A 23,333-nucleotide genomic window follows, 5' to 3' on the forward strand; every position below is an offset into this window, starting at 1 on the left:
CTTTAGCTTCTGGCATCACTTGGTCTGCTTGATTTGATCTGTGGCGATGGGTGCAGGTTTGCTTCTGTGTGCAGTCTTGTTGCAGCTGTCAGGATCCCTGCAAGGTGAGGTGCCACAACGGGTTGTGTCCTGATGCGGCTTTTACACGTTAATTTATTCAGATGTTACTCAGATTGAGTCAACACTACTGGGTGCAATGTCAACTTTCCCACAGCAATGGTCTGCTACTTGACTACTTTTATATGTTCGCTTTCTCTCATAATGCTGCAACTAATTTATCTGTTACCATGCATGTGTACTTTTTGGATTTTGATTCAACCTTTTTAGTTGAACTAGATTTTAGGTGTTTGGAAAGCAATTAAAGTAGCGTTCCCATCACTGGCAAGGTTTGTATAGATGCATTTACTTTAAACTACTTGTAGGTGCTTACTTTCTCATAATGCTACTTATTTGTATTTGCCATACCATGGATGTGTACTTTTCAGCTTGTTTCATTGGTCTGGTGTGAAACCTTTGAGTGTGGCGTGGTAGCTTTTAAAAAGTGTTTTAATAAAGATTAATTTAAAATAATAAATAAAATGATTTAAATAAATTACAATACTTTGTGCTACATACACTTTTTTTTTTTCAATTTATATATGCTATATTAGCTGCTACCTAACCCCTTTTTATGTTTACTTACAGACTCATAATGCTACCTATTTGTTTCTGTTTACTTAGGATATCTTCGCTGGAGTGAAACTTTTTTTTTGTGGGACTTCCCCAGCACTAGCTAAGGGTTCATAAAAATAAACAAGTCAATACAAATTAAAAAAATACCACGGTTTACAAATTAAAAATAAATTGCGACAACACTAAATGCAGTATACATGTTTTTACAATGTATTAATGGTATATTTGCTGCTTCTTAACCACTTGTATATCTTCACTTCACACTTATGTTCTCATAACGCTACTTATTTGCTCACTATGATGTATATTCATTAACAGGTGCTGTCCCTGCTGAAGATGGATAGAAAGCGTTTATTGTCCTAATACAGAAATAGACAATGAGATCGTGTAGATGGTTTCTGGTTCTTCTGATGTGTCTCTTTGAACAGTGTCTGCAGGAAGCAGCCCTCTGAAATGTGTCCTCGGCTCTAAGCTATGCAGAGACGCCTCCGAGTGTGTTTCCTACCAACACGTGTGTGACGGAGAGCCTGACTGCAAGGACGGCTCTGATGAAGACGACTGTGCAACAGCATGCAGCGAAGGTACCGCTATGTTTCCCGAAGCTTTATACAGAGGATGCTTCCTTACAGTTCTGTGAATGACTTGAAATGGTTATAAATCACATGTATTGAGACTATAGGAATTCTGCTCTGACTAAAAGATAGGTTTGTTGTTGAGATCAGTGTTCAAGCTGCTCATTCTGTTTTAAAAGTGTAGGCCTACTGCTTCTGATGTTAAAACACGGATCAGTAAAACAAAAGGCCTCCATTGTTTTGGATGCTGCCCACATTTGAAATTGTGCACTTTTAGTCTTGGTCAAATCCTTGTCTCATTGGGCGAATCTCCTACAGATCAGTTCCAGTGTGCTCACGGGAAGAAGTGCATCGAGAAGCAGCAGCTGTGTGACGGGGTGCCTCAGTGTCTGGACCGGTCCGATGAGCTGCTCTGCCCAGAGGGGCGCGAGGGCTGCGACCACCGGTGCGACGAGAGCCGCTGCTTACCGAGAACCTTCCTCTGCGACGGGGAGAGGGACTGCGTGGACGGGACCGACGAGGACAACTGCGGTGGGGGGGAAGAAACACGGACACTGACATATATTAATTAATGGGATCAGGCGACTTTTTAAGGACATAAATGGCACATAAAACACGCTACAAATGACTTTTGTCGACATGCTATATTATGACAGGTTTTTATAGAAATGGATCAAAAAGAGAGAGAATCTTTGTTCCTGAAACTTTCAGAGTCTCTTTCCACAGAGGGGACACATGTTGATGTAGAAGAGACATGAAGAAGAGGGGACACATGTTGATGTAGAAGAGACATGAGGAAGAGGGGACACATGTTGATGTAGAACAGACATGAAGAAGAGGGGACACATGTTGATGTAGAAGAGACATGAAGAAGAGGGGACACATGTTGATGAAGAAGAGGGGACACAGGTTGATGTAGAAGAGACATGAAGAAGAGGGGACACATGTTGATGTAGAAGAGACATGAAGAAGTGGATTTTGCATGATGGGTGACCTTTAATTCTTGTGTATAGTGTCCCCACCAGAGGACCCAGAGGAAGAGGACTCTGAACCGGATGAAGGGACCCTCCCCACCCCGACCCCTGCACCCTCCTCCGGCCCCTCGACCCCCATAAAGTGTGCTCTGGGCTTCAGACCCTGCGTGGACCTGAAGCAGTGTGTGCTCTATAGACATGTGTGTGACGGAGAGGTAGACTGCTCCGACGGCTCTGACGAGGAAGAGTGCTCCTCAGCATGTGAAGCAGGTAGGTGCTCCTTAGTCTGTGGCGTTAGCTTGTGTGTGTGGGTTTAATATGATGCTCTACTTCCCCCTGGTGGACTTTAAAGGGACTGCACATCAATATAAAATGCAGCCTCTCCCACAGAAGCTAAATGCATGGCTTTATAGGATTTTAGTCTGTTTGTGAAATTGTTTTCTTTGGTTACGTTGTCTCTCTTTAGTTCCCCCTTTTATCAAAGATAAGATCGACCTTTATTTATCCCCGTGGGGAAATGCAGGAAGTGAGATTGAAAAAATGGCACAGTACAGATTCACACGAGATGAATACTATTACATACAGGTAGGTAACTGTTACAATAAGAAATGAATCGTACACATATTTGAGTCTGAAGTTATAGATGGAACGGAGAGATGAAACCCTCTCTAATGGGAGATGGGTTCTCTGCGTGTCACCCACCCAGCAGTGGGAGCAGTGGGCAGCTGTTGTCTAGTTGTGTGTCCCCTCTCTTCAATGTAGCATGCTTGTTTCCTTCAGGTCAATACGAGTCTTTTCCAGTTGCATCGTTAAGCCACGGGGGCCCTGCCACTTCGGGGGCCTCTACCTGATGGGCGCATGATTGTTAATACTATTCCTAAACCACCACCTGTCCGCCATATTAGTTCTCTGCTCACTGCCAATAATTGTACAATAGCAAACCCTGCATGGTGAGTTGATTTAAACGAGTAACGATAACAGAAGGGTTTCTCTGGGAGAAGCCGGAGACGTGACGGATGTTCACAAGACTACTTCTGAATAATGTTGAATCCACTAAACCTCGCAGCGCTGTGATTGGTGCGTTCATGTGTCCGTCTCTGCAGATCAGTTCCAGTGCGCTCACGGGAAGAAGTGCGTCCCTCTGAGCCAGGTGTGTGACGGCGTGTCTCAGTGTCAGGACCGGTCCGATGAGACGAGCTGCACCCATCGGACGGACGGGTGCAAACACCAGTGTGACGACAACGACCGCTGCCTCCCCAGCAGCTTCCTGTGCGACGGAGAGAGGGACTGCGTGGACGGGACCGACGAGGACAACTGCGGTACCAACACTTCACATATTCAGCAAGACTCGTATTGACCTGAAGAAACATACTAGTATTCTACTCCTGGAAATAATTACTGCACCTTATTCTTTATTCCTTTATCCCTTATTCCTAAGTATGCTGCGTGTATTTTGTTTTGATGGCAGAAGCATTCATCTCATTGGACATTAAACTATTCTATTCTATTATCAGAGATGGCAGAAGTGTACAGATACTCGTGTTTAAAAATACTCTGGTGAAAGTAGAAGTAAAGAGGCTTTGAAGTGTCCTTCAGTAAAAAGTACCCATAGCTAGCAGCTGCTTTAAAGAGTACCTGACCTCCCTTTATATTAACAGAACAATAATGTCATTGTTAGCTAATGAATGTTTCCATGGTGACCAACGGCACCATGACAACGCTTCATTGGTCCCTCCTCTTCAGAGGACACTCTGACCTGATGCTGCTATAAACGCCTGAACTTCCCCGAGGGGATGAAACCGTTCCGTCTTAAATAACGGGCACAAGTATCTCAAACTTGTACAAGAGTGAACGTGACTTTCAAACACTGAAGCATCCTTTGTGCTCCAGTCAATCCTCTCGCTAAACACGGAGCTGATCCCAGATCAGATGCCCGCTGAAGGCTCTGAGCAGGTTCTCTCAGTGATCTGCTGTTATGGTACATGTTTGTTTCCATGTCTGTCTGTCGGTCGATGTGACGCACGGCGCTGCTGGGATCAAGTCACCTGTCAGACTTGATCTCACAGCGAAGTATGGCCGTATGGAACTGATCACCTGTTTGATCTGCAGTGATCGAAGGCTGCAGTCCCACAGACTTCACCTGCTCCAGCGGGCAGTGCGTGTCGGCGCAGATGTTGTGTGACGGACACCCGGACTGCAGGGACCGGTCGGATGAGGAGGGCTGCGTCTCCCCCCCCGCCTGCAGCACCAAGCACCGCTGCCCCCTCAGCAAGGAGTGCCTGGTGGAGGAGTGGCTCTGTGACGGAGACCTGGACTGCGAGGACGGCTCCGACGAGAAGGTGGGGGTGGCTCGAGGCTTTGGTTTGTCGTGCGGACATGGCTACGGTGTAGTTTTATCGATGAACGTCTTGGGTCACCGGCTGCTCCAGCAGGGCGACGCAATAGAAGGAACATTGACATTGTGCAGTAAGAGTCTATATCCAAGTGATTGGAATATGACGTAGTGGATGAATGATTTGTAAGTTGCAGCCAGATGAACGTTCTGGAAGAAGTTTCAAACGTTCAGGTGAGGATGATGATGGTGAAGAAGTCCTTGACTGATCTCCATCTGGGACATGTTTGCATTGCAGCATAAAAAGACATGGCTTTGAGCATAAGAGAAGAAATGAACGATCCAAATGGAAATAAAAAAGTAGAAAATAAACATGTTAAAAACAAAAGTACGGTAACGAAATATAAAGCAGGAAATGAACATTGATGATGAAGCTTGATTTGGATATCCCTCTTCATACGCCAGGTGCAGCTCCACGTGCACGGCAGACCTCAGGTCAGATGCTAAAGGTGCATGTTGGAGTGAAACGAGCCTTCAAGTACACTTCTGTTGTCGAGGATGTTTACTGGTTGTCATGTGTTGTCATGCCTGTGGAAGTCTAGCGTTAAACATCTGTAAATCCACACTGTGCGGACTTTTAGATTACTGTGGTCATATTTTCAGTGATGGAAAGTAACGGTACATGTATCATACTTGAGTACCATTTTGTCATACTTGTACCTGAGGATGTCCAGTATATGCTTCTGTGTACTTCTACTCCACAACACTTTGGAGCATTAATTGTAGTTTTTACTCGACTACATTTGTTACTTGATACAGGACCATGATATGGTATTATGATGCAGTACTTTACTACTGATCTTCACAATATTTCAAGTATCTAGGATTTATCCACATTGACATACTACAAAAATATCCATTCTGCGTAAAGAGTACTTTACTTGAAGTACATTTAGCTGATAATACTCATGTACTATCACTTAAGTAACATTTTGAAATCAGGACTAACTTGTAATGAAGTATTTTCAGAACAAAGTATTTCTACTTTTACTCGAGTAAAGGCTCGAAGTGCTCGTCTGTGTCCTCGGTTTCGCCTCGGTTCCCACATCCAGAGTTTGATTGACAGTAAATGAGTGTGTCCTCTGCAGGACTGTCCGGTGTCTCCGGAGGTCTGTGGGGAGTTCCAGTGGTCGTGTAAATCCAAGAGGAAGTGCACCCCTTCCTCCTGGAGGTGTGACGGCACGAAGGACTGCGACGACGGCAGCGACGAGAGAGAATGTGAGTTCTATGGCTTGTAAAAACTTCTATTGCATTATTTTAGCATCGTACTTGTCTTTTTTCCTTTTCATCTGTCCTCCTGTTTTCTGTCAAGGATTTGTTTCTAAAAAAAATTCAATGTAGTAAAAAATGCCAAAAAGTGATCTGTAATATAAGTGTGGTGTGCAAACAGGGGAAACACAACTTGAATCCAAGGTGTAACACCAGGCCCGGTTCTACGGGGGTGCATAAGGGTGCATTGCACCCTCAGTTGAAAAATGAAAAGTAAAAGTGAAAAAAATGAAAAGTGAAATATTACATTTTGCCTACTATTACTAACAATAGTAGTAATAATAATAATAATAATAATAAGAATATAGTTGAAATAAAATAAATTGTGGTTGAATAGCATTGTCTGCTGCATTTATTTGATCAATTTAAACGGTAAGTAACGTTATTATGTCAGAGGCGCCGCAGCCGTCTTCGTTACCCCAAACACCGCCACCCCTCAGCGGCCCGCAAGTGCCAGAGGACCTCTGCAAAACAGAGCCTGCCCAGGTATATTTAAAAAAGTACCCAACTCGCCTGTAGGCTACTCATTTTGCAGCTCATGGTTTCAAAACAGAGTGGCTGGAATATTCATGTAAAAAAGATGCCATCTTCTGCTATGCATGTAGACATTTCGGTTCAAGTAAGTCAGATGCCTTCACCACAACTGGCTACAACAACTGGCGCCATGCTCTTATAGGCGACCTGATAAGGGACTGGGAAGGCCTAATCAAGCAAAGAGCACATAGATCCACAGATCTCTTAATGTTGCTCTCAAAGTGCACCAGATTGATGCTTTTAACTTCAATATTTAAAAAAAAAAATCTTCCCGGGGGAGCATGCCCCCGGACCCCCCCAGAGGAGGTGAGGACCCCCATAGACGGTGTTAGGTACACTCCCCACTTATACAAATAGCACTTTACCACTGCACCCTCTCTAATCTCAGATGCACCCTGAGTCATTTTGTTCTGGAACCGGGCCTGTGTAACACTTTCACGGTAAAACGAAATGCAAGGAAAGTTTATTTTATACTGCGTATTTCAATATTTTGAAAAACGATAAAAGCATTGAGAGTGCAAAAGAAATGCGTTATAAAAGAAATGGACAAGACGTTCATCGCTTGACATTAAGTAAATAGCTTTGTTGTTTCAAAACTTGGCTTACTTTTTTAAATATAAATAAAAGGTAATTGTCGGATATTAGTGCAGTGTGCAAACAACAAGACAAGAGGCAGCTTATGCCAGTTAAACACTTTCAGGGTAATTTATGAAGCATGTTCAAACAATAAGGCAATTCTAACACAAACAACACTAAAGGAATAGAAATAAGAACGAGCTGGAACAGGATGGTGACGGCTTGTCCTGCCAGCCTGCAGTACGTTGTTCTTTGCTCAGGTTGTAATGACTCTTTCTCAGACTCTGTATTCTAAGAACCTGTCCGTGTTGACCCCACTGTGCTTGTGTGTGCAGGCGAGGTGTGGTGCCCCTCCCACCAGTTCCCCTGTGGCAGTGAGGGGTGTGTGTCCTGGTCTCTGGTGTGTAACAACGTCACCAACTGCGCCGACGGATCAGACGAGGGCGGCAGCTGCAGCTCTCTCTGCGAGGACACGATGCGCTGCTCTCAGATCTGTTTCAGCACGCCGCAGGGACCGGTGAGCAACGTGTGGTTTCTAACATAACCGGGAGGTGTTCGTTTATGAAATGTGTGCCAGTGTACATGATTACACGAACATAAAGGTCCACGTCGAGGTCAAAGTTCACCTGTAATTTTGAAATATTTGAATCAAAGGAGAACTTGGTGTGTGTGTGAATATATATATACATGTATTTGTTCATTCAAAAAGGGACAATGCACAAATTGCATCGACGACATTAAAATACATAAGTGCAAAATTGCAAAGTGCTTTACCAGCAAGTAAAACAATTACAACAAGAGTGCTAAACTAGGTGGAATAAGGGCGAGGGGTTAGTGATTAGTAGTTAGTGATTAGGAGTTACCTTAAAGCAAAATGGATTCCAAACTGATCAGTGAAGAAGAAATGATGATGTTTACTGCATTACCTCACGTTAAAGTCTGCCTTGCTAACCAGGGATGTAAATGCCGTAGAGTCCGAGCGGTTTGAAGGTGAGGTATCTGCATAACACTCGTGTGAAGAGGGAGCGTCGGCGCTCCGGCCTGTCGCTCGTTGTCCGTGACGTTCCCTCCCGTCTGACCTTCTCTCTCAGCGCTGCGGCTGCTCGTTGGGCTTCAGGCTCCTTCCGGACGCTCGGAGCTGCTCGGATGTGGACGAGTGCGAGTCCAGCAGCCCGTCCGTCTGCAGCCAGCTGTGCATCAACACCGAGGGGTCGTACAGATGTGACTGTGAGCAGGGGTACATCATGGAGGCCGGAGGACACCACTGCAAGATCACCGGTAACTCAAGTCCTTTGTTCGACCACAGCCTGGCTCTAACTCGAGTCCTTTGTTAGACCTCAGTCTGGCTCTAACTCAAGTCCTTTGTTAGACCTCAGTCTGGCTCTAACTCAAGTCCTTCGTTAGACCACAGCCGGGCTCTAACTCAAGTCCTTCGTTAGACCACAGCCGGGCTCTAACTCAAGTCCTTCGTTAGACCACAGCCGGGCTCTAACTCAAGTCCTTCGTTAGACCACAGCCTGGCTCTAACTCAAGTCCTTCGTTAGACCACAGCCTGGCTCTAACTCAAGTCCTTTGTTAGCCCACAGCCTGGCTCTAACTCAAGTATTTTCATTATCAGTTGGTATAAAATGTCAGAATTGTAAAATGTCCGTCCTAGTTTTGAAAAGTTATTCATTTTGAGTTCTAAGACTAAAGAGATTTACTTTTTAATATGATGAACAAAGAAAAGCAGAACATCTCATAATTTATGCATATGACGATTTCACCTTTGAATCCTCGCCTCAGGTGAGCCCTTCCTCCTGGTCTCGGTGCACACGGACATCTTCCTGTACGGGCTGCGCAGCGGAGCTCTGGACATCTTGTCCTTGTCGGCCCAGAAGGCCATCCTGTCTCTGGACTACGACTGGAGGCAGCAGAGGGTCCTGTGGGTCAGCCTGGACACGGAGGGCGTCCAGTGGTCCTCCCTGGACCGTAAGACCAGCGGGACCCTCATCAAAGGTGGGTTCAATTCCATAAATGCATTTCCTCGAGGACCGTAGGAAATGTAGGATTTTGAAGTGCTCTTAATTTAGTTTTTTCTTTTATTGACACTTTTTACGCACACTTAAAAATGTCAGAAAAGTTTTAAATGTTTTTTTTGTGTACTTTTTATTTCTGTACGTTTTGAGGACATTTTGGTTTTTCATATGAACAGAAACCTCAACCAACTGAAGGCATGTCGTGCAGGAAAAGAGATGCCTCTGAGATGTGGAAGTATAAGGGCAGTGAATGTTATACTTGAGTAAAGTACCTCTAAATGTGTTGACGCAGTACTTTTGTTTCCTGCAGGGCTGCGTGCGGACTCGGTGGCGGTGGACTGGCTCGGCAGGAACCTGTACTGGATCGATGGAGTGACCGGAAAGATCTCTGCCATCAAACTGAGCTCAGAACCAGTGAAGACCTCGGACCACATCGTGATCCTCGATGAAGACCTGGACCTGCCTCGCTCTCTGGCTCTGCTTCCTCAGAAAGGGTCAGTGACGCTTTAATATGATTTAAAGAGTCCTCTCCTGCTGATGTTCAGGTGCATATCAGTAGTGTCTCCACTTTAAAGAGTCCTCTCCTGCTGATGTGCAGGTGCATATCAGTGTCTCTACTTTAAAGAGTCCTCTCCTGCTGATGTTCAGGTGTATATCAGTATGTAGTGTCTCTACTTTAAAGAGTCCTCTCCTGCTGATGTTCAGGTGTATATCAGTGTGTAGTGTCTCTACTTTAAAGAGTCCTCTCCTGCTGATGTTCAGGTGTATATCAGTATGTAGTGTCTCTACTTTAAAGAGTCCTCTCCTGCTGATGTTCAGGTGTGTAGTGTCTCTACTTTAAAGAGTCCTCTCCTGCTGATGTTCAGGTGTATATCAGTATGTAGTGTCTCTACTTTAAAGAGTCCTCTCCTGCTGATGTTCAGGTGTGTAGTGTCTCTACTTTAAAGAGTCCTCTCCTGCTGATGTTCAGGTGTGTAGTGTCTCTACTTTAAAGAGTCCTCTCCTGCTGATGTTCAGGTGTGTAGTGTCTCTACTTTAAAGAGTCCTCTCCTGCTGATGTTCAGGTGTATATCAGCATGTAGTGTCTCTACTTTAAAGAGTCCTCTCCTGCTGATGTTCAGGTGTATATCAGTATGATGTGTTTGCCTCTGTGAAGCACTTTGAATGCCTCCGTGTTAAAATGGGCGATACAAATACACTAACCGTCACCTCGTGTCTCCAGGCTGATGTTCTGGACGGAGATCAGCAACGTGCCGAAGATCGAGCGCTCGGGGATGGACGGTTCTGAGCGGAGAGTCGTGGTGAACTCCAGTCTGGGCTGGCCGGGCGACGTGGCGCTGGACCCGATCTCTGAGAGGGTCTACTGGACCGACGAGAGGCTGAGGGCCATCGGGTCCGCCACGCTGGACGGAGAGGACATCCGGGTAAAAGATCTAGGATGGAAGAGGATGTTTTCGGGCTTAAATGCAGTCGTTTCACTTCAGTTCTCCTACGCATCATCATGAAGGGTGTTGCCGCCAACAGAGCGATGTCTACCAATAATGTAGTAATTTAGCATTAATTTAAACGGAATACCGTTTTTGTTGTTGAGACAAATCCCTAGACATTTAATACCAAATGAAATGCGAGCATGTTGGAAACCAGAGCAAATATCTTGTTTAATATTAAAACTACACTATTTTAACATTTTATGACAAAATGGAGTTATTTTAATCACTATTTTGAGGGAACGGTTTCTGAAATGCCATTTCAAGTTATTATCTATTTAAATATTAAGTTTTGGGTCGCAACAAATTATTGGCTGTTGCAAAGCTCTTAAAAAAAAAAAAATAGATTTATACTCTTTAACTTAACAATCAATCTACAAGCTAAATGTCCTACTGTCCCTGAAGTACTAAAGTGTCCCTTCAAAGTGTCCGAAATGGCTGGAGCATGGATGGAATTTAATGTAAATGCAACCCGCTCTTTAGCTTCCTGTCGCAGAATAAATGTGTTTCTGAATCTGATGTTCCAGATCCTGCAGATGAAGGAGACCACCAACCCGTTCTCGCTGGCTGTGTTTAACGACATGCTGTACTGGTCTGACGCCAAGAAGAGAGTTGTGTTCGCTGCGAATAAAAACTCTGGGAAAAACCGACAAGTCCTCCTGAAGAGACTCGACCAGCCTTTCAGTGTGAAGGTATGACGCTCACGGTGTACGGCGTTGAGGCGCAGGGAAAGATGGGTTTGGTTTATAATACACTTTATCTATAAAACACCTTTCATGCTCGACGCAGCCAAAGTGCTGAGCAGAGGATGACGATGACGATGAGGAAAATCATTACAAACAAGGTGTAAACAGACGGAGTATATCTGCACCATAACACATGAACAGTGATGCTACGAAACATTATTTTATAATTGCCCCAAATGACATTAAACTACATATAATGAAGAAACGGCAGCTAAAGTAGGATTAATAATACACTTCTGTACTTTATTGTGCAGAACAAGTACTTCTAAATGTTCTGCACTTTAAATACATTTCAATACTTTTGTACCTTCACTTGAGTAACATTTTGAAATCAGGACTTTTACTTGAAATTGAGTATTTTAAGACGATAGTAGTTGTACTTAAGTAACGGGTCTTAGTTCTTCTTCCACCACTGCTGGTTTCCTCTCACGTGTTCACGAAGTATCCGCCTGACTTATAAGCATTAATATTCCCCCTTGTTTCAGATCCTCCACCCGTTGCTTCAGACGGGCTTCCAGAGTCCCTGTGAAAACATCGTCTGTTCCCACATGTGTGTTTTGGCCCCGGGGCCCAAAGCCGTGTGCAAATGTCCCCCTCGTCTCCTATTGGCTGAGGACGGCCTGACCTGCTCCAGCCTCGTCGACTCTGACTTCCTGTTGATGCTGTCGCCCTCCACCGTCACTCGGGTGATTATTATATACAGAGATGGCAAAAGTACACGCAGCCTTTACTCAAGTAGAAGTACAGATACTCGTGTTTAAAAATACTCTGGTGAAAGTAGAAGTACTGACTAAACTTCTTTACTCAAGTAGAAGTAAAGAGGCTTTGAAGTGTACTTCAGTAAAAAGTACCCATAACTAGCAGCTGTTTTAAAGAGTACCTGACCTCCCTTTATATCAATAGAACAATAATGTCATTGTTTGCTAATGAATGTTTCCATGGTGACCAACGGCAACATGACAACGTTTCCATTGGTCCCTCTTCTTTAGAGAAGACCAGGAAGTGATGGATACACGGATCGTGTTCCAACCAATAGGCACGCAATGACTCTGAAGAATAATGATCACGCACCAAACACACATTCAGACTAAAGGAACCAGCTGTTTGGAACATGAGAGAAGTAGAAAGTACAGGTATTTGAGTTCAACATGTGAGAAGTAGAAAGTACAGGTATTTGGGTTCAACATGTAAGAAGTAGAAAGTACAGGTATTTGTGTTCAACATATGAGAAGTAGAAAGTACAGGTATTTGAGTTCAACATGTGAGAAGTAGAAAGTACAGGTATTTGAGTTCAACATATGAGAAGTAGAAAGTACAGGTATTTGGGTTCAACATGTAAGAAGTAGAAAGTACAGGTATTTGAGTTCAACATGTGAGAAGTAGAAAGTACAGGTATTTGAGTTCAACATGTGAGAAGTAGAAAGTACAGGTATTTGAGTTCAACATATGAGAAGTAGAAAGTACAGGTATTTGGGTTCAACATGTAAGAAGTAGAAAGTACAGGTATTTGAGTTCAACATGTAGAAAGTACAGGTATTTGAGTTCAACATGTGAGAAGTAGAAAGTACAGGTATTTGAGTTCAACATATGAGAAGTAGAAAGTACAGGTATTTGGGTTCAACATGTAAGAAGTAGAAAGTACAGGTATTTGAGTTCAACATGTAGAAAGTACAGGTATTTGAGTTCAACATGTGAGGAGTAGAAAGTACAGGTATTTGGATTCAACGTGTAAGAAGTAGAAAGTACAGGTATTTGAGTTCAACATGTGAGAAGTAGAAAGTACAGGTATTTGGGTTCAACATGTAAGAAGTAGAAAGTACAGGTATTTGTGTTCAACATGTAGAAAGTTGTCAGAAAAATAAGTAGTAAAGTACTGCTACCAGAAAAATGTACTTAAGTACAGCAACAAAGTATTTGTACTCTTCTTCCCACCTCTGCTTGTATATAATGTCGTGGTGTGGAAAAGGTTCTAATGAGCTTATAAAGACTGAAGATGTTGAATTAAGGCGATTATCTTTTATCCAAAGCGACTTGCAGACACTACTGTGGAGAATACCCACGGTTTGAGGGGACATTTCTCACACGAGGACATGCTGACTACATGTTATCTTCTTGTACATGTATACAATATGACTGGAAATGCATTGAAGAGGAGCTTTAAGGGGCGGGGCATCACTGGCGTTTGCACATGTATGTACTAAAGCTGAGGGTAACGGAGAAACCATTATGTATCTAAGGAACGGATGCTTTGACATAACTCTGTAAGAGTGCAGATCAACTCTTTTCAGTTTCCCACAGATAAAACGCCTCGGAAAAGGTTATCGGTATGTGTTCCCAGGACAAATATCGGTCATCTCAACGCAATTTATCGGATCGAGTTCCAACCGGCAATGTTGGAAACGTGCAAAATGTGTTGCGTTTAGTTAAATATACCTGTATTTGGAGGTTGCAGATGCATTGATGCCACGCTCTCGTCTTTACTCCAGATCTACCTGCAGTCCCGACACGCCTCATCAGATCTGAAGGGCTGGCCTGAACACGTCGCCCTGCAGGTGCCCAGCGTCAACGAGGCGGCCATCTTGGACTTCACCCTCCGAGACGACACTTTGTTTCTGGCAGACGAGGCCACGACTTCCCTCAGCTCCTTCAAACTCAAGGACTTAGACCTGTCCTCAGAGGTGGGGAAGTACACTTACTCGAGTTCTGGCCTTACAATTTAGAGGTTCTTTAACTTTGAGTATTTCCATTTTATGCTACTTTATATTTCTAATTAACTTCATTTAAAAGGGAAACAATGTAATTTTACTCCATTTATTGAACGGCTTCAGCTACTTTTCATAAAATGCATCTCTAAAAATGTAACTAGTGCACTGACTAAGTCACAAAATAGTCAAATATTTTACAAAAAAGTCAACCAGAATTGTATTCTAAAAAAGTTAAATGCAACAATAGTATCTATACTTATATACACACCTGGGGGCAATTTCTCTGCATGATTTACTTTTATACTTGGAGTACATATTGCTGATAATGCAATGTTACAGTATAGTTTTAAAGTGCTGTATACATTTCCCACCGAAGGATAATATTCCCACAATGCAGCAGAATGTACAGTATTACAAATGACTGTGGGAAATGCAGTAATGTACTGCCTACATTACAGACATTTGTTCCGGTGTAGAAGGGGTGATCGGTTTGGTATTCTGAGCAAAACACTTCATGGACATGTTTTTATATATCGGAGTATAATGTACGCCTACAAATAGTATAATGTGAGACCTTCAAATCAATCCTCACACTTCTGCCGGTCCTCTCAGGGCGTGTTCCTGAAGCTTCTGGGTAACTCCATCACGGCCATGGCTGTGGACTGGATCACAGGCAGTGTGTTCTGGAGCAGCACCACGCAGCCCCGCCTGCAGGTGACCTCCAGCACCGCGGCCCACACCGCGGTCCTCCTGAAGGAAGGTGTTGGGTGGGTGGGGTCCATCGCCCTCCATCCTCCCACTGGAATGGTGTGCTTCACTAACCTGGGTCTGCAGGGCTCCACGGTGGAGTGCTCCAACATGGACGGGGATCAGAGGAAAGTCGTGTGGAAAGACGCCGAGCAGCCCACGTCTCTGGTGTTCTCCAGCAGCGGGGACTCCGTCTACTGGGCCGACACCGGTGAGACGGCTTCACGTGGTTTCAGAAGAGTGTGAAGCTTTTGTTTGGAGGGAGAATTAGTTATTCAGAAGAGTTGGGAGCTTCTGTCAAAGTCAACTTATTGCCAATCTTTCAGTTTGTGTACAGACGGAGAGATCGAAATACCGTTTCCCACAATCCCGATAGACACACTCGGCAGACATTTATACATGAATACAAGTACAACAATCAATACAAAATAACAGTTACTTCAATATCCTTGGAAAATGTACATTGGGACAAGACTGTCCGTAGCAGCGTAAAAAGTGTGGTGCTGGATTTGAGTGTGTGGGGTGTTCAAGTAACTTGTATACATGTACATAATAAACTACATGCACATATCATCACTCATGCCCCGTTTGCACAAGCACAAAACAGACGCACATACTGACAATGGCGACATGTTACACAAGTTCATGGGCAACATGTAAAAGTATATTCCATGTGAGTGTTAAGAAGTTTAACGGGCAGAGGCAGCAATGAGTGCTCATAGCGGTTCAGCCGGCTCTTGAACCTGAGTCTTCTGCCAGAAGGGGGCGCTGGAGGTCTGGGGGGAGAATGTGGGCGGGATCAGACGCCCTTTTTTGAGCCCATCTACTAATAGACTGCTGTATGTGTTTTGGAGAGATGGATGTTTTTTGAGCTACAAGGGTTTCACGTGTTTTTAGAGGAGTTGGGAGCTTTTGTTTGGAGGGATCGTTTGTTATCTAGAAGCTGGTCGAGAACATTTCACCGGTTGCGATGATGACACTTGTTACAGGGAGTAGTGACGGGGATACAAATGCATGCATGCCAGCAGGAAGCTAAGCTGATGCTGTGAAGTGTAGGAAAGTAATTAAGTACATTTACTAAAGCATTGAATTTAAGATGCTTTTATAATATACTTAATTCACTACTCTCCTACCATTTAAAGGAACATATTTTACAGTTTGAGTTTTCTTTTTACTCATTATACTTGAAGTATGTTTAACCATCGTCAATGCAGTACATACATTTGAAAAGGAGTATTTTAACAACGTACTAAACTGTATCGTACGTTTCTTTCTTCTAAGATGCCGCCAGACATTTACCGCTTCCTTAAATTAGTTAGTTTGTAGTCTTTGTGCGACTTCGGTAAACCCTAAACAAAGGGACTAACCAATGGAGGCAGCGTGAGACAAGCAACCCCTTTGTACCGAGAGGGCAAAATGTTTCCTGGTGGCTTTAAAGACAACATGGATAACCGCTTCAAAAGGGCTTTGTGACCGCAAGCATTGCAAATATCAAAATCTAGTGTAACCTTATTTTTAGCTGGCTTAAATAATTCCTGCTGCTTCAGTTGGTCCACAGCAGTTTATCGCTCATCATCTTGACCCATTTCTACACACGATTACCTCCCTGTTCAAAACCTCCAGACGATTCCCTTTTCTTAAGGAGTTCTGTGGGAAAGGTAAGTGGAATAAAGCTGTTGTCTAAAGTAAGCAGTAACCTAGCTGTTTCTCTCGCAGGGTTAGGGTCCATCGGCTCGGCCCTGCTCGATGGCTCTGGATACAAAGAGCTGCAGACGGAGGAGGGCCTGGTTGCTGTGGCGCTGAGTGCCGACACGCTGCTCTGGATGACTCTCAGTGGTAATGAGATTAAGATAACATTACTTTATTAATCCTAATTTGGGAAAACATTCTCGTTGCAGCAGCATAAAACAAAACGAGGCACGTCATATTAAATTAGTAGAAAAGAACAATTCTTAAATGTAAACATCTCAAAATGGAAATGAATGGCTTGATATACAGTTTACGGACATCGTGTGTGAAGTGGAGATGCGGTTTCATATCTTAACGATACCGTAATCTACTCTACATTATCTCAGCAGCTCGAGACACAGGAAACAATTCATGCATCAAAAAGGTCAAGAAGCAATTCTCTTGTTTTCTAAAGTCGCTCCCTGACTTTGTGTTGACCCTTTCCAGCAGACAAGACCAGGCTCTGGTTCAGAGACGAGCAGCAGAACATCAAGCTGTGGTTCGAAGTCGGCACGGAAGTGGTCGACTTAAAGGCGTTCAGCAAGTCCAGTCAGACGGGTACGTGATGAGATAAGAAGTACTTCATTGATCCCAACTTTGGAAAGGTTTGTGTTGCAGCAGCCTAAAAAGATATGGCATTGTACAATACAAATTTGAAGATCAGTAATAAACAAGAAAGTAGAAAATATGGTGAATTCCAAATGTACAGTATCAAAATAAAAGCAAGCAAGAAAATCCCGTTTTCATAGTCTTGTGGTGAAAGTCACACTCAGTTGACTAATGTTGGGAAAATACTGAGTGTCCTCTTCCAACATGAGAGTAGCATGGTATCAACTGGAGCTGTGAGCATGACAGGATGTGTGATGACCTGGAAGAGCATCAGGACTGTTTGAGGCATGTGATAGCTCTGTGATTAACATGATGACTCAGCCTCTATGGAGATAGACATCAAGCATGCTCATTTCTGACGTGGAGCTAATCTGAAGTAAACATCGAAGACTGCTTTCTATTCCTCCATCTTGTGACTGTGACTCCCTCTCTTGGATATCAGCATGTGAAGGACACTGCTCAGGAACTAATTGATGCTCTGTATGTGATGACTCCTTCCTTTCTGGAGAGGATCACAGATACATGGATCCTGAGGCTGAAGCTCAAGCCGGTGACGAGTGAGATTTTTCTAACGACTGACAATCGTCCACAGGCTCAAACGGATGCTCAGAAAACAACGGAGACTGCCAGCAGCTGTGCCTCGCCACCCCGGGGGGTCGGACATGTGTCTGTGCTCATGGTCACGTCCTGATGAACGCCACTCACTGCAGGCCGGCGCAGCGATGTCCCAACGGCAGCCGCTCCTGTCTGGATCTGCTCTCCTGCCAGCCGGAGGAGAAGTTCTGTAACGGACGAGTGGACTGCCACGACCACTCGGACGAGAACTGTGAGTATTTATCAGAGGTGGGAAGTAGTGGAGTACAAATACTTCGTTACCGTACTTGAGTACATTTTTCTGGTATCAGTACTTTACTCCACTACCAATTTTTCTGACGACTTTTTACTTTTACTTATTTTGAACACAAATACCTGTACTTTCTACTTCTTACATGTTGAACCCAAATACCTGTACTTTCTACTTCTTACATGTTGAACTCAAATACCTGTACTTTCTACTTCTTACATGTTGAACTCAAATACCTGTACTTTCTACTTCTTACATGTTGAACTCAAATACCTGTACTTTCTACTTCTTACATGTTGAACTCAAATACCTGTACTTTCTACTTCTTACATGTTGAACTCAAATACCTGTACTTTCTACTTCTCACATGTTGAACTCAAATACCTGTACTTTCTACTTCTCACATGTTGAACTCAAATACCTGTACTTTCTACTTCTCACATGTTGAACTCAAATACCTGTACTTTCTACTTCTTACATGTTGAACTCAAATACCTGTACTTTCTACTTCTCTCATTTTCCAAACAGGCTGGTTCCTTTAGTCTGAATGTGTGGTCATTATTCTTTAGAGTGCCTATTGATTTGAACACGATCCGTGTATCCATCACTTCCTGGTCTTTAAAGAAGAGGGACCAATGGAAACGTTGCCGTTGTTCAGCATGGAAACATTCATTAGCTAACAATTACATTATTGTTCTATTAATATAAAGGGAGGTCAGGTACTCTTTAAAACAGCTGCTAGCTATGGGTACTTTTTACTGAAGTACATTTCAAAGCCTCTTTACTTTGACTTGAGTAAAGAAGTTTAGTCAGTACTTTTACCAGAGTATTTTTAAACTCGAGTATCTGTACTTCTCCTTGAGTAAAGGATGTGTGCTCTTTTGCCATCGGTCTTCTTCCAGGTGTCGGTCTGAAGCAGCTGTCTGGAGCAGAAGTCTTTTCTTCTTCTCCCGTCAGTTCCCCTCCCCCTCTTCCCTCCCCTCTTCCCTCCCCTCTTCCCTCCCCTCTTCCCACACTCTCTGAGGACCTGAACTCCACCCTGGAGGAAGACGTCCAGCTGAAGAACCTGGACGGCCTGCAGTGCAGCCAGACACTCTGCGGTGGGAACGGACGCTGCGTGGAGACGGGAGGAGAAACGACATGCGAGTGTAAAATGATGTACAGCGGAGACGCCTGTGAAGACAGCCTGCTGCAGACCATGCAGGGGCCTCTGATCTACGGTGCTGTGGGGGTCTGTGCGGGAGTCTTGGTCATTGCTGTGATGGCGGTGGTGGTGAAGAGGAAGAGGAGCGGAAATGGCAGGTTGGTCTCAAAAGCACTGAAGAAAAAAACTTTCCTTCTGATAATAACACATTTTATTTGTAAAGCACCTTTCATTGCCAAAAGTAATCCCAAAGAGTTTAATCAAACATCTCAACTTAAAACATGTAGCGACGACATTCAGATGACATTAAGAGGCTAAGTTTAGGTCTTCATTGTGACTCGTTCCTAATAAAGAGGCCGTACTGAAGTCCCTGTTCCATCCAATTTGAATAAAGAAACCATTTACAGCAAGACCGTAGAGTCAACAAAAAGTATCTGACCCAAATCCCCCTCTTTGTCCATCACACAACGGGTGGACGAAATACCTTAAAGTACACCATGTGACAATTGCAGGAAGTGACGAATTATAACTGTGGCGTCAACAATGCTAAGATTAGGAATAATCAACAATTGCTAAACGAGTATGTTGGCGCTTGCATATAGATTTAGTCCGTAGTTGAAATGTTATACCTTCAAATCAGTTTTTAAACCATGCTAGTGGCTCTTAGATGGTTCTGGGCAACGGTGGATTTTTTTTTAGCTAAATGCTAAAGTGATAACCGTGGCAAGGATTTTAGGTTTCTGATATTTCAATCATACGATCTGGTTTAAAAAAAAAAAAAGTTTTTGCTTAGGAAAGTTCCTTTACGAGTTATATGACCTGTAAGTGATAAAGGCTACATGCTAAGGGAAGGAGCTTCAATGCTTCCTTGGCTATATAGATAAACTATCCTTGCCTATTATGTACAGATGTACAAACAATTGCCGATTTTTCATGGTAACTAGGAAGGAGAAACTCAAACTATGTCGCAGTGAGTTCTCTGCCAGCCAGATGTTGGATGTTGAAAAGTGTTAATGCAGTAGGAAGGACTGTTTTCCTGTACCTCTGTGTGTGAGAAGAAGCTAATCACTGCATTTTGTTTTTCCTCCTGCAGGAGAGCTACCCCCGAAGCGGAGAAGGAGACGAGCATGACGGACCTGGAGAAGAAACCTGAAACACCAAGTGCAGACGCTGACAAACCCGAGGTTAAAGAAACTCCTTAAAATAATCTGATTCCCAGTTGATGCTCCTGTGGGACGGCGGTCTGACTTTTTTGTTTCTTTCTTTTCACAGGAAGCGGTGTCTTCTGTAGACTGAGGTTGATTCATGTAACATTTTAAATAAACGGTCTGCATTTTCCACGGATCCCTGTCAAGTTATTTCAGCGTTGTTTACTGTCGGGTTGAATCGTTGAGAGCGAACAGATTATTTTATGGGACATGGTCGGAGGGTAACATCAGAGATTTGTCGGTGACTTCCAACAAAGAACAATACAAATCTGGTATTAAAGGGAGTAAAAGATCTACCTCGTAATGTAACGTAAAAGTACAGGTTTTTTTTAATCTGACTTTATAAAAGGGGTGAGGCTGCAAAAGGTGTTGAAAGAGAACCTGCAACAAAGATTTAATTGCAGCTAAAACAATGATTGTGTCATAAAAGGTGGAAACCGGCTTTTAATTATCTACTATCTGCAGATATATGGTCAATACAAAACCTTTATTTATGTAAAATCCCATTGAGATCAATGATCTATTTTTCAAGGGAGACCTGCAATGGTCTCCAGTATCATTTGGAATATGACTTGCACATTTAAGGTCTTAAATTCAGTCCGAATGTTTAATTTTCCAAGCAACAGTCCCATTAAGAAATGAAGACGATTAGGGCCCCATGTGACTTTTTCTTTAGGATCAGACCAAAAGTTGAGAAAATCCGTTCTGAGATTAAAGTCAGAAATAATGTATTGTATTTTTTCCCCAAGTGGCCCTTATCCTCTTACGTTGAACTCGGTGAAAAAAGGAAGCAAATGGTACACCTTTTTTTTGCTTAAAGCTGGGGTAGGTAAGTTTGAGAAACCGGCTCGAGATACACTTTTTGCTATATTCCATGGAATGCTCTTAACATCCCGATGGCAATGAATATCTTAAGTGCTTTGACAAAAAATTCATCTGTGGAAGCCGTAGAACTGTAAAAAGCATGGCCAAGCTACCTTACCTGCCTGTCAGCCTTCCATCTGTGCACAAACTTATCTCGTGCCCTCATTGGTCATGTGCGCGTTCGTGTGTGTTGGAGGAGGGGCTCTGTAATACACCTGACGCGATGCGAATATTCGCATCGCTCGAGTTTCACCGCGGCTTTCAGCTGTGTTTACTCATCATTCAAATGAGACGCGCTGGCTCGGGAGCTACAACTACAACGAAATGAACATATTTTACCGTGATTAAATTGTAATACACGTTTCTAAATGATGCCGAAGTAACAACATACTCATACCGGTTAGTAAAAACCATGAATTAATGCTTCACAAGTCTGCAGACAAGACGGCAGGCGAAAAACCTTTTTAAAATGCTTGTTTTCTGAATGGAGATTGGGTCGATCAGGCTAAGCTAACGTTGTATATGCTCACTCCACACTCATAACAACGGCCTACAGACATAAATACACCAACGACTGTATTCACCATGACACGGACAGTCTGTGGTTTGTACTGGTTTAACTTTTGTTCAGTTTCTGAACAGATATGACGTAGTACTACAGTTGTAATAGTGGTGGTAGTAGTAGTCGTAGAGGAAACGTATGTGTAGCAATGCAGTGGGAGTTACCGACTCAGGAAAGAGACACGGGAAGAGCAGGAGCTTTGATGTCAAACACTGATGGTTTATTTGGAGCTTCGGCCGGAGAATTCACATCACAAGTCCAAGAGCCAGAGGTTCTGACTTCACGGTAGAGTTGCCATGTCAAATCTGGAGCGCCTCTCTCTCGTCAGCCCATTTAACTGGTTTCGCAGAGAGTAATCAACATGTTTGAGAGCCTAAACAGTTGGGAACACTGAGTTACTTGCGTCTGACACTTATGGCCTCGAAGATTTCACACCTTGGAGTCCACAAACACCGAGAAGGAAGTGTCCCAGTGTACCCACAACAATAAACCATCTGTGACCGAGGGTTGCCCGGTCACAACAACATTATGGCTGAAGCAGCCTATCTCCTCAAAGGAGATAACAGACGTCAGGGTTGGTCATGCACGACATATCTAGGACAATTATTTCCCTAACAGTCTTCTCTTTTTATCATTTATGATAACCTGAAAACATTAGTCTCATAATAATTTGGTCAATACTTAAATCAATAGGCGTCTCTAGATTTGAGTGTGGTCTCACCGTACATCAATTACATCACAGAGTAGAATAAGATTGATACAGCCAATCATAATAGGAAAAATCATCTCATCAGTGTTTGATCATCTTGTCAAAAGCACAATAATGAACACACATAAAACACAGATGCATAAATAGCAAAATATGTATTAGAAACTAATATCTTTTATAATTTACCATTAATTAATCTCACTTATCAAACTATAAAATCAAAACCAGCTTAAAGATTTACTTCAAGGCAATCACTAGTCAAAAGCATTTTAAACTTAGGATCCTAAGAGATCCAGCTAAGGTATACAACTCAGTTGTGATTTTATCAATCTGTAATCTGCAAAAGTGCAGTGTCCTCAATTTCTAGGATTACTTTTATGTTTACTTAATTACGCTTTAGTCAAGAGTAAGGCACTTAGTCAAATCAATACATTCATTTTAGTCAAGTACATTGTTCAAAATCTGAAAAGGAAAAGTTAGGCAAATATTCAAAGACTTTTGTAAAAACCTGGAAAGGAAGGATTAAACATTCTTAAAACTTGAATTATTACATTTGTGAATGCTACCACTGATCTGTACCAAATGAAGTACCTGAAATCAATTATTCCTATTAGCCATACTTACCTGAGCATCTACTTATGGTACTTGGAAAGGATTCTTCTGTGTTTATCTAATGTTGAATATACAATACCTATTTCTTTAAATTATACTAATAACAGAGTACATTAAATAAATAATACATTAAAGAGTAGTGTTGTTAAGCCTGATTGCTGGACGATTAAGGATATTAACATTATCTGTGATAATAGTAGAAATATCTTATTATTCAATACCTTATAATCTGAAAATATTAATTAATTAATTTTGTTTAGTGAGAAAGTGTAATCTGATCCGACAAAAATATATTAATCACCACTATTCAACACATGTCTGGTCATTGGAAATATAAAAAACAATCATTAATTGGACATCT

General features: G+C 42.9%; 1 protein-coding gene across 2 annotated transcripts; it reads left to right on the forward strand.

Annotated features, from left to right (window-relative positions):
- The first annotated feature begins 20 nt into the window (after positions 1 to 20).
- LOC117451870 (very low-density lipoprotein receptor-like) lies at positions 21 to 20,354 on the forward strand. 2 transcript variants are annotated; one of them, XM_034090218.2, is made up of 22 exons: positions 21 to 104; positions 1,101 to 1,253; positions 1,563 to 1,775; positions 2,258 to 2,488; positions 3,322 to 3,537; positions 4,328 to 4,557; positions 5,699 to 5,828; positions 7,325 to 7,506; positions 8,081 to 8,267; positions 8,775 to 8,987; positions 9,318 to 9,501; positions 10,230 to 10,431; positions 11,022 to 11,186; positions 11,726 to 11,926; positions 13,727 to 13,918; positions 14,558 to 14,903; positions 16,409 to 16,528; positions 16,868 to 16,978; positions 17,622 to 17,855; positions 18,776 to 19,175; positions 20,111 to 20,201; positions 20,290 to 20,354. In XM_034090218.2, the coding sequence occupies exons 1-22, from the start codon at positions 47 to 49 to the stop codon at positions 20,311 to 20,313; spliced, it is 4,083 nt and encodes a 1,360-aa protein (XP_033946109.1). In that variant the 5' UTR covers positions 21 to 46; the 3' UTR covers positions 20,314 to 20,354. The 2 variants fall into 2 exon arrangements, with proteins under 2 accessions (XP_033946109.1, XP_033946110.1); XM_034090219.2 differs by having other exon boundaries at positions 16,871 to 16,978.
- Positions 20,355 to 23,333: the final 2,979 nt, after the last annotated feature.

Source organism: Pseudochaenichthys georgianus, chromosome 9 (assembly GCF_902827115.2).
Source record: "Pseudochaenichthys georgianus chromosome 9, fPseGeo1.2, whole genome shotgun sequence".
NCBI lineage: Eukaryota > Metazoa > Chordata > Actinopteri > Perciformes > Channichthyidae > Pseudochaenichthys > Pseudochaenichthys georgianus.